This window comes from Cryptomeria japonica, chromosome 3 (genome assembly GCF_030272615.1).
Source record: "Cryptomeria japonica chromosome 3, Sugi_1.0, whole genome shotgun sequence".
NCBI classification, from domain to species: domain Eukaryota; kingdom Viridiplantae; phylum Streptophyta; class Pinopsida; order Cupressales; family Cupressaceae; genus Cryptomeria; species Cryptomeria japonica.
In genome coordinates this window covers 772,738,570-772,758,523 of record NC_081407.1, presented here as the reverse complement: position 1 = coordinate 772,758,523, position 19,954 = coordinate 772,738,570, and the positions used below count along the sequence as shown (strand labels likewise).

Genomic DNA, 19,954 nt, shown 5'->3' with positions numbered 1-19,954 from the left:
ACAAAACAAAGAGCCTATCGACTTACTAAAACAATTCTTTAACTTTCCCAAAAAATATCTTATCTCCGCAATCTATAGAGGCAACGTCTATGTCATAATGTAAACCACACACTCATATCAAGAAGGGACTTATAAAAAAAATTAACATCTTCTTTATGGAAAGTACGGTTTACATTGTTGCATAAACGTTGCCTTCTATAGATAGTACTGGCTATGCAGGGGAAAATTTGCACCCTTGCATCTATGTCATCTGTAGTCCTTTTTGAACATATTCCCATACCATAACCATCTTTAGTCCCTTCAATCCTACGAGAGCCATGCCGAAATTTGCTTCCCCACTCCTGTAGCATTTTTTCATTTTTTTGGCTAAGTCAGTGTGGGGTGCAGGAAAGTTTTTTTTTTAGTGTTTGATTATATTTTTAAACTGAAATAATTTATTTTAATGTTGGTTAATAATTTTTTATTTTTTTTATTGATAATAGAGAGTAAACTGATACAAAACAGTTAAAGCTTTATCAACAGATCATGGCAGCCTTCTATGTAAGTAGTCACATCAAAGAGTATGTAAAGGTTAGGATATTGACATATGGGTTTAAACAAAATACCCGTCAACATGTACACAAAGCCTATACAGTCCTAAACCAAGATATATGAAAAAACATGTACATGCCTATACAACTAAAGAGACATATACAAAAGTTGTCCAGCTATATACATCCATCATGAGATAATTTTGTGCTAGATCCAAGCAATCCATCCTAAGTGGCCTTCCATCCAGACCAACCTCTGATCATCCAACATTCTGGCAGAGTGTATCATTTGCTAGCAAACCAACTGTCCATTTCCTTTGATTTTCTTCCATGAGAGCATCTAGGGCATTGACAAAGGGTGTTGTTTCAACATTCATTCTCCCCCAGGTATAGCCATGAGAGAGTTCGAATATAAAAATTCTTGTATGCCCGTCGGTAAGGAATCTACAAAATTTTTCCTTATTGAACCTGATAACCATAGTAACCTGTGAGAAGATAAAATGAAAGGTGAGTCTACGAAAAGACTTAGTAAGGGCCCTTTCTTCCCCTTGAAATCTTTCTAAATTCCTAATTTTCCATAGATACCAAAGGATTTCACAAGATAACAGATTCTAGAAAAGATTAGTGTCTTTCTTAATACCTTTAATAAATCCAGTAACAACATCAAGTATGTTAATATGCACCGGTAAAATCAAACCAAACATAAGCCACACTTCCTTAGCAATAATACAGTCAAAGAAAATATGTCTAGTGGAGTCCTTAACTTTACACATAGTACAAAGTTCTTCTTTACTATAATCAAATCTGATAGGAAACTTATCAAGCATTAGCAACCATCTAAAATTTTTCTTTGTAGGAGCCAGAGGAGAGCTCCAAAGAGCCTTAAACATTTTACCCCATTGAGAATGTGATAGATCTGAGTACCAGTTAGTATTAACATGATTAAGAATATTATCATTATATGATAGAGTTTTATAGATAGAAATTGATTTCACATTACAAAGTGGGCTGCGATCAAACCATGAGAGGGATACAAACCTGTCTTCCTTCACATCGCATTCTTTAGGAAGATGCAAGAGATCATAAGAATTGCACATTATGTTATAAGTTCTTTTATTAGATATAGGAAGCTGATACTTGCTGGAAAGATCATCCCATGAGATGAGAGCACCATTAATAATAATATCTTTAAGACAACAAATACCTTTGTTGGCCCATTTCTTGGTCGAGCAACCTTGAGTGAGGGCAAGAGGTTTATCATTGTGGGTTAAGTTCCACAGGATTGATCTTTCCCCACAGATTTGGTTACCTCAGCTAATCCAATTATTTCCAATACTAAATCTAACACTTTCCCATGCTTTCCATATAGACTTAAAGATAGCAGAGCCTACGATAGAGATTGAGAAGGATCTAGCTAATAGGTCACTAATAGGAAGGGATTTCCAGGATTTAGTCTTCTTAGGAATACCCAGTCTGATGTTCTGAATGAGCACTTTCCAAGGCTCATTACCTTCCAATGCATGGAAGATCAATTTAGCAGCAAGTGTAATCCCTTGCACTTTAAGATCCTTAAGTCCTAGACCTCCAATAAACTTGTCCATACAACATCACTCCCATTTGACTAAGTGTTCTTTTCTATGACCTCTACTATCCGACCACAAAAAATCTCTGATGATCTTTTGCAACTCATTGATTTGGTAATTACTAAACATCCATATAGAGGCATAGTAGATACTGTACGATGACAAAATCTTCTGACAAACTTGCACTCTCCCTACCAATGAGAGGTAGTGTTTTTTCCATTTGGTAAGCTTGGTGTCAATCTTACCCTTAATTCATACCCACATATCTTTGAGGCAAGGAGAGATTGCAAAAGGAATCCCCAAGTATCTAACAATTGTGTTAGGTCCTCCCCATTGAAACCCATAGGTGGAAAGCCAATCTGGTGGCCGCTCAACCCAACTGAGCATAGTAGATTTAGTTTGATAAAACTTTGCCCCTAAAGTGCCACAGAACAGGGTGAGCTTGGCAAATAAAGCACTCATGTTCTCATTGGACAGTCCAAAGAAAAGTGCAGTGTCATCTGCAAACTAGATGTTAAGAAATTCAGATTTATCCAGTAGGGAGATTCCTCTAACCTTAGGGGAGAGAAAATTATCCCTAAGCGGGTAAAATAGAGCATCAGAGGCTATTACAAAGAGAGCAGGGGCTAGAGGGCACCCTTGCTGAATAGATATACTAAGCTTGAAGGGTTGCGAGATCAACCCATTAACTTCCACCTGGGCATGAACATCCCTAAGAAGAACTTGAACATAATGATAGAAGACCTCAACGAAACCAAAAGCTTTAAGCATTATGGAAATAAAGTTCCATTCAATCCTATCGTAGGCCTTTTCAAAGTCCAGCAGAAACATGACCACCTTTTGATTCGAAAGTCTAGCCCAATCCATAGCCTCCCAGCTGGTAATAAGGTTCTCCAAGATGTATCTGCCTTTACTAAATCCGGTCTAAGTGGTATAGATAAACTTGGGCAGGATATTCTCAAGTCTAATAGCAAGCATCTTCACAAGGATCTTATGGGATACATTAAGTAGTGTAATAGGATGCCAGCTTTTTGTAAGAGCCTTGTCCCCTTCTTTAGGAATAAGTTTGATAAGGCCTTTATTAATGTCAACACCCAGATACGTTGTCTTAGCCACTTCCTTATAGACCTCAAGTAAGTCATCTACAATCCACCTAATATTATCCCTATAGAATTCAATGGTAAGTCCATCTGGCCCAAGGGCTTTATCATTGTGCAAAGAGTTGATGGCTCCTTTAACCTCCTCAATCGAGAAGGGTCTACTAAGAGCCCTACCTTCTTCAAGAGATAGAATCTTGGGTACAAGAGCTCGACATTTGTCTCTAGAAAGCATGGATGTAGGAGAATCCTCTAAGGAGAACAACATCTTGTAAAAATTAAGGAATTCATCCATGATCTCTTCTTCTACAGATACTTCCCTTCCATCCACCCATAACTTGTCTATTGTTTCCTTGAATTGTTTCTGCTTTAGAAGGTTGAAGAAGAATTTTGACACTTTATCTCCTTGAGACAACCACAACATCCTAGCTCTAGTCCTGACTCCCATGGCTCTACCATGCTGAAATTTCTCGAGCTTATCTCTAGACACCACCACCAAGTGGGTAAGGTGTGAGTTGTTAGGGTCATTTTGAATGTCTGGCTCTGCCTTATGTAGGTTAGAGGATAGGATAAGCTCTACTTGTCTAGCATCCTTGGCCTTTTTCTTGCCAATGGTACAAAGAATCTTGTGCCAGCTAGACACTGAGGTATTCCACCTAGTAATATTAGAGATAACTTGAGAATCCCATTTATTGAACAACCTCACAATATGAATAGCAACCAAAACATCATGATCTTGCAATATTTTATTGTTAAGGATGAATTTGCCACCACTTTTGTTATCAGTCTTGTTAGAACTTCTAAAGACAATATGGGCAAAAATGGGATGATGGTCAGAAAGGGAAGAGGGCCTCACAATCACCGGGAACCCTTGTTGATCTGGAACAAAGGAGAAGGCATCCTTGTTGGTGTAGAATCTGTCCAATCTAGAGAAGATCTTGTTTCCATCTTTTTGATAATTGCACCAGGTAAACCATATGCCCTTATAGGCTTGTTTTAAATCATCCAAGGTGTCAAAGAGTCTCTTAATCCTTTTCAATCTTTCTCAATGTAGCTTCTCTCCCCCTTTCCATTCAAAAATGGGTCCCCTAGCTTATCTTCCTTATATTCAATCATGTTGAAATCTCCCCCCAGGATCCAGGGTATATCTGGAAGGGATGCAAGCCATTGTCAGGGGTCAGATCTATCCCTATAGTCATTGGAAGTGTATACAATGTAGAGCCCAAAGGAGGAGTCACCATGCTCAAAGGTGATCCATACAGCTCTATTGCAGGGGGATACTCTTGAGAAAAGGATAGAGTTTCTCCATTTAGGGTTAATAAGAATAGCAACCCCCCATTTGTCTTTCTCATGTTTAGTGCAAAATTTGAGGGCATCCCTCCACACAAAATTAAGATTGACTCCCTATGAAAAACTAATGGATTTAAATTCTTGTAGCAGGGCAAAATTCAAATCCTTATGTTGATTAAACATTCTTCTCACCACATATTTTCTATTGGGGGATTCCAACCCATGGATATCCAGGATAGGCACTTCATGGTAACCAGATAGTTAATTATCATTCTTGTCAACTTTAAAGCTACTAAAACACTTGGGGAAGCTATCCTTCTGGTTATATTTTTTGTGCAAGGGAGAGAGCTTATTTTTAGATCCTAGTGGCCTACCTCTTTTCCTCCTAGTGAGTGCTTCAGACTCAAAAATCTTCTCATTCGGATTATCATTGTCCTTAATCCCTTCACAACTAATAACTGAGAAGTTGGATCTCAACTCAGTCTCAAACTCAGACTCATGAATGTCTACCGAGGAGGCTTCCTTAGGGGTATCACCCTTAGATAGACCTACCTCAGAAGGGCAAATAGGTTTAGGATTGACAACCATTGGAGCAGCCGGGATAACCCCATAGAAGACTTTTTCATCATCAACCAGGGAGTTAGATTTCATAGGAGTGGAGCCCGAAGAGGCAATGACATGAGAGGGAGGGGGGAAATCTCCATCCCCTTGGGGATCCTCAGTGCCAGTTTGTATTATGGTCGAATTGGATAAGTCACCCAAGGTCTAGAATTGATTAGAGTTAGAAGTAGAATAAGGATCACAACGGGTAGGGGAGGTTGCGTCCCTTCTTCTATTATCACAGCTTCCTCGATCAATCCCTTCAAAAGTCTTAATAATAGATTTAACATGGGAGTCCTTTTTTGAATCATTCATTGATACAGTCTCAGGCAGGGGCCTACTAGCACCATCTTCCAATGGTTGCCTACATAAAGCATGGCTTATGTTGCCCTCTAGCCCTGATTTTTTCCAATGCCAATTATTGGGCATTTTTTTCTTTTTGTCATCTTATTCTTTCTAGAGACCACCTGGAAGCTAGAGCCCTTGACTCCTTCCATTTGGGAGATGGCAGTAGATACAGCCAATTGGGGGGGGGTCGACATTAAAGGAGCTAAAGGCGGTAACTTTTTCAATAACAGGGGGTTTAAATGTTATTCTTTTGGGACACTAGCCACAACATTATTAATGGCCTTTTTGAGAGAGTCCAATTTATCTAGGATAGGCGGGGATCCTTCAGTCTTAGTGGTTGAGTTGGGGGGAGCAACGACACCTGGCTTAGCGATAGCTCCAAGAGGGTTACCACCATTTTTTTCTTGGCCGAAAGGATAGGGCATGACCTTCTGATGTGTCCTTCCCGTTTACACAGAAAACAAGAATTCATCCCTAGGGTTTCGACAACACATGTGAATGTGTCGTCTTGGAGTTTAATTTCAATAAATCTAGGAATATCAATGCCAGGGTTAATGGAAACTAGGACTCTGGCATCCAGGTGGGGGACAAGATTCAAGGAGTGATCAACCCTAATCACTCTACCGATGGATTCTAGAATATGAGGGATGAAATTCCAAAAAATGGGAGGCAAATTCTTAATCAAAAGCTAGCGAGGGCAAGAGAGAGCCAAATTATCTTCATTAATCGCATCAAAGGACCATTTGAGGGATCTGAAGGTGGTTTGACCAACAACCCGGAATTATTTTTGGAGAACCTCTACGTGTGACTTATTATCTTTGAAGAAAATAACGAATAAACCTTTCTGAATCATTCTATAGAAAGAGAATTTAAACCCTAGCTTTTTAATCCATACATTTTTCATCCAGTCATCTAGAAATTTTCTAGTTGGACATCTATCTAAATCAATAACAACAAAGAATATGGTGATGTCTTGAAGCCTAAGATTTTCCAATTCAAGAGATTTGGTCATAGAATCATTAGGTGAAATAGAAAAGGTATAGAGAGGCGAGGAAGGGCCCTTACCTCGTCCTCCATCTCCACCATCACACCCAAACAATGAAGCACTTACCAGGTCAAACTTGGCTTCACGGGGGACCTACACAGTGTCTCTAACAATGACATCTCTAAAGGACTTGTCGATAAGTTCTTCTTCCACCGCTTTTGAGGATATCGGTTGGGTCGAGTTAATTCCCAACACACTTGATTCCTCTTCCATCGGGCATTGATTGTGGCCGCCTCCTTCACACACCTACAATAAATTCTACCAAACGAAGAGAGACAGGCAAAGAATGAAGCATAAAGAATGGGTCAGAAAGGAAAACAAGAGAGACTAATTTACCACCGTGGAGGAGGCCTTACCACATTCTCCACACATAGGAGCGAGAACCCCAACGTCGAGTGCAGCCATAAGGTCCAGGTGCAGAGCCCGCCTTCTTCCCCCTCTAAGAAAAATCAATAAATTTTTATTTATTAATTATTTTTTTGTTTTTAAAGTTATATTTGTAAAATATTAAATATAATAAATTAATAATTAATAATTTATTTAAATTTTTTAAATAATAAGTTATGTGTTTTCTTTTATGTTTGATTTTATTTTTTAAATAGAAATAAATTTATTTAAATATTTTTAATAATTTTTTATTTATTGTATTTTTTTCTATTTTTTAAGCTATATTTGTAAAATAATAAATATAATTAATTAATAATTAATTATATATTTATTTTTTAAAAATAATAAGTTATATGTTTAATTTTTTAATTATTTTTATTGCTAATAATAATAGGAAGTTTTTAATAATTATATTTATCTTTCAATTTATGTATTCAAAAAGTTTAAATTATATGTTTAATTTTTTAAATACCCTTATTTATTTTAATAATAATTAGACGTTATAGCCACAATAATAATTATTAAAATAAATAAGAATACAAGTAAAAATTAAACATATAACTATGGATGGTTTGACATAAAATATAAGTAAAAAAAAACACATAAAATCAAACATAAAAGAAAACACATAACTTATTATATATAAAAAATAAATTTATTATTAATTATAAATTTATTATATTTAATATTTTACAAATATAAGTTAAAAGAAACCAAAAAAATTAATAAATAAAAATTATAAAATATTAAAATAAATTATTTCAATTTAATAAATATAATCAAACATTAAAAAAACATCCAAATGAAACATATAACTTATTATTTAAAAAAATGAAAAATATAATTAATTATTAATTTATTATATTTATTATTTTACAAATATAGCTTAAAAAATAGGAAAAATATAATAAATAAAAAATATTAAAAATATATTAAATAAATTATTTCAATTTAAAAAATATAATCAAACATAAAAGAAAACACATAACATATTATTTAAAAAATTTAAATGCATTATTAATTATTAATTTATTATTTTACAAATATAACAAAAAGACAAAAAAAAATAAATAAATAAAAAATTATAAAAAATATGTCTATTTAAGTTAATAAAAAATGGCTCTAGGATATCCTTCGCAAAAACATCTACACATCGAACGACAGAAATGGTTTTTCGAGCGAACGAAATATGCGATTTCGGCCTGTAATTCGGGGAACTGGGCTCCCCTGCCTCGAGCAAAATCGGAATGGCAGATGGTGAAACCTAGGAGATATCAGAGGGCTTCTATGAAAGGTTTGTCATTCTTTAGAAATGGAGGTCATGGCAAATAGAATACCCTTCATCGGGAAGGCTCTATCAGGCCGACTATCTCCAACAGGTTTACCCATTTGCAGAATCTTGAGGAAGGTTTTTTAAAACTGGTTCCCAGGATCAAGCCAAATAAAAATAAATATAATGGGAATTTGGATAATTGGAGGTCGGGTGGTAATTATGCTAGACCTAAGATTTCTGTGGAGGAAGGCAAGAATCTCAAATCTTTGCCTCCTCCCAAACCCACGACGGTTAAGCTGAACATGAGGGCGAACCCTAAATCAGAAGAGAAAAATGTGTTGGAAATCAATGACAGTTTGGTTGAAAGGATTCAACAATCTTGCAAAACATTTGGGGTTTTTGCTAGATGGTGCGAACTTGGAGTCCCGTCAATGATTATTGTAGATTGGTTCAAGTCTTCCTTCAATTGGATAGTGAGTATTGCTATTTTGTCTGAGGGTTTTCTTTATATTGACTGTGGAAATGCCAAGCATAAGAATGAATCCTTAACAGGTAAATCTCCAATTTTTAAAGGCTTTGATTTTAAATTTTTAGAATGGCAACCCGCTTTCAATCCAAAAAAAATAGTCTTTTAAAGTAGAATTAATGGATAATAGACCGGTTTTGATCCCCAACTTACTAGTAGAATTAATGGATAAAGAAATTATTAGGAAAATAGGAAATCATTTAGGAAAATTCGTAGAGATTAGTGACAAAGATAGGAAGTATTCAGACTGTGTATTGATAATTAATATGGATATCAGTGTGAATTCACTCAGCCCTATTGAAATTAGAACTAGGGAATTGTCTTTCCTGATTTACCCTGAATTTAATAAAGGGATTCTAGATCTAGACTCAACACCCAAATCGATTTTAGAAGTTTGTCCTTCTCAATAAAACCCTAGTGCAATCCTTAAGCTAGATATTTGTTTCAATTTGGATAAGGGAGGGTTTATGATTAAGGATAACCCTCTGGCGACAAGGCAGGATGATGGGGTAGAAGAAGGGGAAATTATAGGAGACCAGAGTATGGATGAGGGGACGAATGCCTCTCCCTTGCTATCCCATGAGGATATTTTGAAGAATTTGCAGGGGAGGGTTTCAGACTCTAAGAAAGTGAAGAATTGTTGTGCCCTTGAAGTGGTCGTAAGGGAGGAATTTAAAAACTTATCTTAGGATAGTAAGGGTGAAATCAATCTTGATACTGATTATCGGGCAGCTGGGGAGGAGGAAGATATGACTCTTATCCCTAAATATGATGATGGTTCAAAAGTCAGGAGCAATTTGGGAGTTAATGGTTCCTCCCAATCATTGGAAGCTCCCAATAGTCTGGATAAGGCTGAACAAGAGGTGGATGTGGCTCATAAAGAGGAAGAGGTAAACTACATTATGAATTATTTATGCGATTCAGTCACCGAGGACATCCTGGAGAATTTATTGGATGAATTAGTAGACAAAGATGAGCTAAAACTACAGAAAAGGTTGTTGAGGAAAGGCATTATGAATTTTACCCATCCCCCTAAGGTCACGGATATGGAAGCCCTCATAATAGAGTTAGATGACAAAGAAAATGATGCAACTTTTGAAGCATTAGGAATTGAACAATGGAATGGGGTAAAGGCCACTCCAGATTGTGCCAAACTTTGTAAAAAGAGAGGCAGAAAATCTCTATCGGAGCTGAGAACTAATGATGGCATAGCTGAAGGCCAGGTTAAACTCACGGATATATTTCCTGCAGGGAAGGGGAAGGACCTTCCAACAAAACCATGAAAGTATTATCATGGAATGTTAGAGGTTTAAATGCTCCTAATAAGCAGTGGATATTTAAATGCTGCCTATATAACTATAGTCCTTATCTAGTTATGTTACAAGAAACCAAATTAGAGAAAATTGACTTAACCTCCTTTGGTAAACAACTAGGCTTTAGACATATTATAGGTGTTCCAGCTACTAGTGCCTCTAGAGGTCTAGCCATTATTTGGGACCCACGTAGTATTGAGTTATCATTACTAGAGTCTCATGACAATTGGTTCAGTGGCAGAGTTACCAGTTTTAAACACAAACTAGAATTTATCATTATTAATGTGTATGGGCCAACCCTAAATGAGGACAAAAAGAAGAGTTTGGAAGGAAATCGAGGAATTTACAAACTCCCAGGATCAGTTTTGCATTTTAGGAGGTGACTTCAATGCTATCATGAATCAATGTGAGAAACGAGGAGGCATAGGCAAAATCTCTAGAGCTACTTTAGACTTTGTAGATTGGGTCCATCGTAGTGGCTTGATAGAGATTAACATGGTTAAGGATGCCTTTACCTGGAACAATAGAAGGTTAGGTTTTAGTAATATAGCAGAAAAACTAGATAGGTTCTTTGTATCGGGTAGTCTCACCAACTTTTTGTATACCTTAGAAGCCTCAATTTTACCTTTCTCGAGCTCGGATCATTTTTCGATCCAGCTTAGCATTCTGGGTGACTCAGGACCAAGAAGGTGTCCTTTTAAATTCGAACAAATGTGACTAAGAGATGATAATATTCTTAGGCTTTTAGAGGAATGGTGGAAAGAGGCAGAGGTCTTTGGGTTTAGGATCTATAAGGTAGTTAATAAGCTTAAGATAATTAAGCAGAAGCTCATTATGTGGAATAAGGAGAATTTTGGTAATATTTTTAATAAGAAGGCTCAGGTGGAAGCAGAGTTAGTGGAAGTAAATGAAGCGGTGATGAGGAAAGGGATGGATGAAGCTCTGTTTCTCGGAGAAAAGAAACTCCTTCTTGAACAAGAAGATATTCTTGCAAAAGAGGAGGTCTTTTGGAAACAAAAATCCAGTGAGACGTGGTTGGATGAAGGAGATAAGAACACTAAATTCTTTCACAATAGTGTGAAACTTAGAAGAGTCATTAACCGAATTTCTAAGGTAAAGATAGGTAATGGCTCTGAGGTGGAAGATCCTAAGATCATCTCGAGGGAGGCAATAGACATTTTTTCCAATATTCTCAACTCTAATTTGAGTCCTCTATGCACAAACCAAGACAAGTTTCTAAAATGTATTCCAAAACTACTCAGTAAGGATCAAACTCATAATCTGATTGCAAAATTCTCTTTAGCGGAAGTAGAAGCAGCTCTAATGTAGATGAACCCGGATAAATCCCCCAGTCCGGATGGCTTCCTGACAATTTTTTTTCAGAAATGTTGGTCCTTCATAGGGGCGGAGGTGACGGGTTCTCTTGAGGGCATGAGGAACTCCGGTAATATCCTCAAAGAAATTAATAATACTTTTTTGGCCCTCATCCCGAAGAAGGAAAATCCTGAGTATTTTGATGAGTTTAGACCCATTGCTTTGTGTAACACCATTTATAAGCTTTTTCCTAAAACTTTAGCTAATGGGCTTCAGAAACTCCTTCCTTTTTACTTAGTGAAGAACAAACGGGTTTTGTTCTCAAGAGGTCTATTTATGATGGGGTTATTATAGCTTAGGAGGCCATTTACTCTGTTCAGAAGAATGGAACCCTTAGCATGCTCTTAAAACTAGACATTAGGAAAGCCTACGACAAGGTGGACTGGAGATTCTTGTGCAAATGCCTAGAAGCCTTTGGATTCCCCTCTTCATGGGTTAAATTGATATTTGAATGCATCTCAACTCCAAAATTCTCAGTGCTAGTCAATGGAACTCCTGAAGGATTTTTTAGCTCTTCTAGGGGTCTAAGACAAGGAGATCCATTATCCCCTTTTCTCTTCATCATTATGGCAAAATCATTGGGTAGAGCAATCTCTAGAGCAAGGGAAAGTAGTCAAATTTTAGGTATTCAAATTACTACCAACCTAGATCCTACTACGCATCAACAATTTGTGCATGATACTATGGTATATGGGTTCAACAATTTAGGAGAAGCGAAGGTGTTTAAGCAGATCCTAGACTCTTACTCTAAGGCTTCTGGACAAGAAATTAATCCATCTAAATCTGAAGTCTTCTTTTTTAATACTAAGGTCTTCTTACAAAATGACATCTGCAAAGTTTTAAATTTTAATATGGGTAGGCTTCCCTGCAAGTATCTAGGTCTGCCCCTAGATAAGGGCAATGGTTCGTCAAATTTGTGGGATTCTGTAATAGATAGGATTAGGAATAAGGTAGAAACCTAGAAAGGCAAGTGGCTATCCTCTGCTGGGAGAGTTACCATGGTCAAATCGGTTTTGGCAGTGATGCCAATCTATCAGCTATCATGTATTAACCTCCCTTAGTCCAAAAAGAAAGTATTGAATAGACATCTTAGGTCTTTTTTCTGGCAGCGTGCTGAGGAGGAGAAGTAGAAGATCTCTCTTATGGCTTGGGATAAGATTTGTAGACTAAAGTCAGAAGGGGGTATTGGGATTAAGAATATTAAGGTCCAGAGTAGAGAGCTAGGAGCTAAATTAGTTTGGAGAATGTTCAAATCTCCCCACCTCAAGTGGGCTCAAATCATTTACCACAAATATCTTAGAGGAGAGATAATTCTAGGCTCTTTAGGGAATTTTCTCCCCTGAAAGGCTCTCAGATTTGGAATTTTATGGTGGATTGCAAGAAAATAATTTTAGACAAATTATCTTGGAATTTGGGAAATGGCGAAGAAGCCCTTTTTTGGACAGATTCTTGGGGAGGCTTCAAGGCCCTTCATAAGAGTGCAAATTTGGAAGCGTCTAGAGCAGTGCTGGAATCCACATGGGGCAGGTATGTCAAGGATTACATTTCGCCAATTGACAAGGACCTAGTTAAGGGTTGGAAATGGAAATCTCTAGATCATACGGATATCCCAGTATTGGAAAAACAGATGCTCCAAGACATCCTTAAAAAGAGAATGGTCACCTTCAACATGGGGTCTGATGCTCTTGTCTGGGATGGATCGAAATAGGGAGAGTACACCTCAAAAGATGGTTTATAATCTTCTCCTTAGTTAGCAGCTTTCCTCAAGCACTTTTGTCCCCTCAGTCCTATGTTGGGATAAGATGTGTTTGCCAAAGGTAGGGCTATTTTCATGGTTTTCTTTGCATAATAAGATTCTAACGGCAGACAGATTTAGGAAAATGGGCTTTGAGGGACCCAGTGGATACCCTTTATGTGAAAAGGCAGAAGAGGATAAGGATCATATCCTCCTCAATTGCAATTATGCCTCCAATTGTTGGCTCTGGTTATGTAACAAGTTAGGATGGAGCCCAACTCTCCCTAACTCCATTCTGGGAATGTTTCACGCATGGCCTATTCTTCATCAATGCTCCCTCTTTGGAGGACTATAGAAATTGGCCCCATCTTTGGTTATTTGGGAACTTTGGAAGGAAAACAATAGGAGACTCTTTAAGGATAATAAAATGGATTGGCTCCAACTTGTGAATAAAATTGAAGCCTAAGTAGTAGAGACCCTTAATAGTAGGACTTCTATATTTCCTAGCAAACTCTCTGAGATGACTTACTGGGATGAGAAAATGAGAGGCAGATGGTTAGGTTTGAAGATCCCTCCCTTTGTAGGAGTAAGTAGTTATAATAAAAAGGAGTTAAGAGAAGCCTGCAAATGGAAGGTCCCAAAAAAAGGGTGGGCTAAGCTTAACTTCGATGGTGCTTCTCGTGGGAACCTAGGTCCTGCAGGGATCGGATGTTGTTTGCATGATGATGTTGGAAGGGAATTAGCTATGATGGCCAAACCTATAGGGATTGAAACCAATAATAAAGCAGAAATTTTAGCCTTAGTTGAAGGGCTCCTCTTATGTCAAAATAGGGGCATTAGAAAGCTCGCCATTGAAGGAGAATCGACTATTATTATCAATGGCCTTAGAAAAGGTTTTCTTCCAAACTGGAAGCTTAATGTGATCCTGTCAAGAGCTCTAAGCCTCCTCGAGGATTTCAAGAAAACAACCTTCAATCGCATTTATAGAGAAGGTAACTCCAGGGTGGATGAATTAGCCAATGCAGGGGTTGATGATCAATTCATTAGTTAAGATAGAGCCCTTCCTCTTGTCCTAAGAATTTGCTACAAGGTTTAGACTCTTAGGCTTTTGTTCTCTATAAGTTAGGCTATGGTATCCCCCAGCCTCCCCTTTAAGTGGGAGAAGGTTTCGTCAGTGACAGATGGTTAAGGCTAGGTAAAAGGATGTAAAGTAATTTTATCTTGCATTTCCTAAATCCTGAATATACTAAGACATGCTGAATATCAGAGCACGATCCTCTTCTTTATCTCACTGATTATGAATATTAGAGGTATTCGGGATAAACACTCAGTGAAACATTTGTATATGTGCTTATATACATTTATATACATATATATACACTCTTATATATTGAAATATTTATATATATACACATATATTTACATATTCAATTTTTAATATACTCGGAGCCATCTATTGCAAGAATTTATGTATATAGGTATATATATGTATATCCATATATATATGCATGGATGTATATATATTAATATACATATATAAATATTATATACAAATATGCATAAATGATATTGTTGATGTTAGATCCGTATATATATTAATAGGTGTATATGTAAATATATGGATGTATTTATATAGTATTTCATATATAGGGTTATACATATGGTATCAATCATCTATAGACATATTAACGAGTTTAAAAGGGCAGTTAAATGCCTTTAGACATATTATTATGTCATCATCTTGTTAGCACATTATCTCGAGTATTGCCTTCTCTGGAGGCACACTTAGAATTGATGAAGTGACTTCCCTTGCCGTATGAGCCAGCTAATACTAAGGAGCTCGCTCAACTAACGGTGGTGGTATTTATTACCTTGATCTTGGAGATTGTCTAACTTGCATCGTGGCCCTTCATCCTTGCTCCTCTGACACTCTTTAGCGATCAAATCGGTCTTTTACCGAGATAGATAAGTTGTATTTTTTGGTGCCTGTTAAAACTCAATTAATATAAGTAAAGGCTTTGTTTTGAGCAGAAGGTTATTTGAGAAACTTGAAGCTCATTATGGATACTCCACTAAGGCTTATAGGGCTCAAGCGTCAAATGGCTTTTACAAGCGAAATTACAGAAGAAAGACTCAAAGACATACTAGTCTTACCAAAGGTCCTGGTTATCAGGGCGGTCATGAAAATTCTTGGGGAGGAATATATCAAGAATGAAGATCGCACTAGGGCTAATTCTAATATTGTTGCTATGTTCTTAGCACTGGCTAGGCATTATGACAAGGACATGGATGTGGTGATAAAATTTTGCAGAAGTGTCTTCAAGAAAGACTTGATGGGCGGACTTGAGAGGGTGGTTGTCAGTATTGATGAGGCATTAACTGTACCAAAGCCTCGCAATTATGATATACTCATACAGATGAATAACTCAGTGCCTAGATTTCCAATCCTAGAAATTGAAGATATGGCTGCCTTTGTGGCCTATAATCCGACTAGGAAAAGGAATTTTTTCTTTCTTATGTGGCTTTTGCATGTTAGAAAATCGTCATGTAACAGGTGGTTGGTCAACTATCTTGAAGCTAAAAACATTGAAGTTGTCACGGATGACACGAACATCCTTTCTGTCCCTGCCATTAGCCCAGATTAATCTCTTGCTAGCTCAGGGTAGAAGGAAAGAGAGGTACGAGCGAGAAGGTGTCGGGCAGGATAGTCGGTTTGTTGTCCTGGGTTTATCTTAACATTACTTTTTTTATTCTTAAGGGTTTACAGTAATAGTTTTACTTTATTTCAAACTTTCTTTCAAGGACTTATGGATGGTAAGGTCAATATTTTCTCTAGCTTTAGATATGCTTTTTCTTCCTTTAGTTTGATGGCTTTCCTCTTGCATTCTGCCATAAAATGAATCTTTTGAATTTTTGTGTGATTTTGTGGGTCTTGCTTGTGGGTTAAGCAGATTATGTCTGAAAACTAAGCTTCCTATAGTATTTTTCAATTCTTGACACTATGGGGTGAACCAATGCTCTCATCTTTTACACAGATATATATATATATATATATATATATATATATATATATATATATATATATATATAGACAGGCATATATATTCAATGACATATAGATGATATATTCATATGTAGTGTTATGTTTTGGCAGAGGTGTGGAGGTTGACCGCTTCTATCTTTATTTTTTGAAAGTGAACTAAGAAGCATGGAAAGGATATGGAAAGTCTAGTTTCCCCCCATACTTTTCCTTCCTGCTCTCGGTTATGCTTGGTTCTAGTATAAAGGTGGATAATTGTTTTTAAAAATTCTCTTTGGGGACTCGAATGAGTTGATTTTCTGAAAGGAATAGGTTTCTGAAAATCAAATATGATTAAGACTTTTTGAGAGAATTAGGTTTCTGCATTTCAAATATGATTAAGGCTTTTTGATAGGAGTGATGTGACTTTAAAATATTTTTGGACAACATATTTCCTTTCTCCCATATCCATGTTATGTTATTTCTCTGCCTAACTTAATTATGATCTAGATGAATACTAAATTTTGATGGGTGTAGTAGCTGTTGGAGAATATGCTTGGCAACCTGGATATGGGATTATACATTGGCTAACAATTCATGAAGTGGTCTGCTGTAGGGCAGGTTTGAAGGTTTTTTTGCAGGTATATGAGATTTCATTTAGTCTGAGTGTCCTGATAGCAGTGGAAAGGCATTTACAATCTGTTGATAAGAAATGGTCCCTCGTAGGCAGACCTTGGCTAAAATTTGAGAGAAGGGATAGCAAATCTTCAGGGCATGTAGGTGAAGGCTTAGTTCAGGATAACAGATTGTATTGATTATGATGTAATCATTACTAGTCTTTTTGTATATGGACTTAATGTCTCGAGCTAGGCCGAAGGTTTTCTCCTCTCTGCTCTTTCCTACCGGCGCCAACACTGAGTGGAGATTGTAATGCAATGTAATGAATTTTTAATCTAATAAATTTTTTGACTACAGCCTTTTATCGATAAAAAAAAAATATATTATAAAAAATATTAAAATAGATTATTTCAACGTAAAAAATATAATCAAACATTTTTAAAAAAACACTTTCCTAAACCCCGGACTTGGCCAAAAAAAAATTAAAAAAATTGCCACGACAGTGGGGAAGCAAATTTTGGCACGATTCCCGTAGGATTGAAGGGACGGCTCTGACAGAAGACGGTTATGGCATGGGAATCCATCCAGAAAGGACTGCAGATGGCACGGATGCAAATTTTCCCCTGCATAGCCAGTGTCTCTATGCCCATGTCTTATGTAATTTCTTCCTGCACTGATTCAATAAAAATTATATATCTACTTCCTCCTGTTCACAACTTTAATAATAACTGGGCATTTTTCTTTACAGCTCAATGTAAAACATAATAATTCAATACAAACAGCTCGAACCTCCGTACAATATTTCTGACACATTCTGAGCTGCTTTAGGCGATTCTTAATAGAATGCTAGCGTACAAGTAATATAAGAATAAAATATATCCTCATTAACTTTAAATCGTCTTTCAGTACAGTGGAACAAATGGTTGCTTCATTCCTAAGTAAAGCTTTTATTCCTCATCAAGGACACTCTACTTTTTTTAAGCGTAGCCTTAATAGTTTTTCATATACCTAGCAGTATGCTAGGAGTATATTATTACCATTCTCTTTCTGGGTTATGAACAAGAGTTTCTTGGATTTCTTGCAGTTGTGGGCATCGAGTCATTGCCGGAAAATCTCCATGTCTGGTTCACAGTCACAGTCCAGGTACCAGCCATTCAAGGGCAACAGACAGCGGAACAGGAATGATTTAAACAGCAGAAACGCTAACTGGAAATCCGCGCCCAGGAGCAATAATCGCTTCCACACATCTCACCTACAATCTGCAGGTCAAATTGAGAGATGGCTAAATGACCAAGATGCGATCCCCACAACCCATCTCATCTCTTATCTCAGTTCAGATGAAGGCCGCCATGCTCTCACACAGATTGTGGACAACCGCAGTCTACCATTCGACATTGTTCTCAAATTAGCTAAGCTCGTGACTAGAGATGACATCCGGGGCAGTTTGCAGAAACACGATACAAATAGAATATATGGGGTGTTTGTGGGGTCTGCGTTTCTTACGCAGATTCAAGCCCATGTTGCAAACATGGTCCGACCCAAGGCAAAGGATATATGGCCGTTCCTTCATTTGTATCATGAGTTGCAGAGCCGAACTGAAGATGGGTGGAAGTTTGTTGCAGTGGAGGCTCTTAAAGAAGCATTGGATGGGCTACGTGAAGATGATGAGAAGCGTGAAATCTATGCAGAGTTTTTGAAGCTTGTGGAGTATCGAGATAAATTGAAACGGCTTCAATTTCTTGCAAAGTCGGAAGAGGCTTCTCAGGTAAGATTTTTTTGTTTCATAACAACTCCAAGCATGTAACAGAATTTTATATTAACAAGTTTCTTTCAATAAGTAGCAGATAGATTTAGAGAAAAAGTAGTGTCGACCAGTTCTTAAATTAGGCGTTTAGAGCATTAACAACACGGATCATAAATGAAAATCAGAGTTAAAAGTATAGCAGTATTAGACCGACATGCGTTATTAGTCTAATTAAAATAAAATAAAATTATATATATCTTTTAAAGAAAAGTATTGTCAGATTATTTTAATAAAAATTATATAGGAAACCATGCTAAATTTATAATATGAAACCAAAAAGTGTTGAGACTCCACAAAATACTAAACAAAGACATTTACATAAATTATCTTTTACATTAATAAGTAATCAATTGATTTAAATAATTAAAGTTACTTTTTATTTAATTAATGATCTATCTCTACTTTTTTATCTTTTACTTTATAAAACTTTATTTGCAATTCATTCTCTTTTTACTCCATCATCACTGGGTGCGATTGGAACTGCAATGAGAAAATACATATAATTTAATCCGTAAACTTTTGGCATTTAACATTCATATATCATGGAAAGCTAATTCCATTTAATTAATAAAATATATTTTATTTATTGAAGAATTATTTTATTTTATCATAGATTTATTTAATAGTGATTTTATTTTATTTATGTTATTTTTTATTTTTTTATGTATAGAATTATTTTATTTTAATTGTTTTATTAATTTTTAAGAAATAGATTTTTTTTAATTAAGAGATATTTTATTTACTAAAATTTATTTTATTTTATAGTTTTAGTAAAATATTAGAAATAAATGCATTCTTAATTTTGATATTTTGAAGGATTTGTTATTTTGATTATAGTTTAAAAATATTATTTTATATAAATTGGAAGTAGAAATTCAAATTGTGTTACTTTAAAATTTGATAGATTAATTTTAAGCATCACAAAATTGAGCCCAAGTCAACCTATTAATAATAGATTGATGCAATGCATGTTTTGCATGTTTTGTTGTGATCTCTCATCTTCATTGATTGGTAAAGCTTAGTAATATTTTCAAATACATTGGGAAAATCATTGGATCTCAATGGCCAAGTTCATCTAAGACGACCCCCTTGATCAAACTAGCCATATGGTTATAGAAATGATTGAAAACGACGCTCATTCAAATATTCTAGGATGACTGAGGTAAAATTTAGGTTTCTTTTAGTGCTCCAGATTGATATATTTTTGGAATGACCTCTTAGATATACAAATAATAATCAAAGATAAATGAGTGGACATTGAATGTCTTTAAATACCAATACATGAGAAATAAATCACATAAAACATGTGCCAAGTTGAATCAAGGTAAAAATGAAATGGCTAGGAGTTAAAAATGAGTTTAAATTTCAAAATTTGAGGGTAGACTTCAAGCAGTATAGGATTGACTTCTCAT

General features: G+C 36.1%; 1 protein-coding gene across 1 annotated transcript in view; it reads left to right on the top strand.

Annotated features, from left to right (window-relative positions):
- The first annotated feature begins 17,761 nt into the window (after nucleotides 1–17,761).
- LOC131075241 (uncharacterized) overlaps nucleotides 17,762–19,954 on the top strand; it is a 32,747-nt gene continuing 30,554 nt past the window's right edge. The window contains exon 1 of the mRNA XM_058012072.2: nucleotides 17,762–18,503. Coding sequence (XP_057868055.2) covers nucleotides 17,793–18,503 — 711 coding nt within the window. The 5' untranslated portion in view covers nucleotides 17,762–17,792. The remainder of the gene's footprint in view (nucleotides 18,504–19,954) is intronic.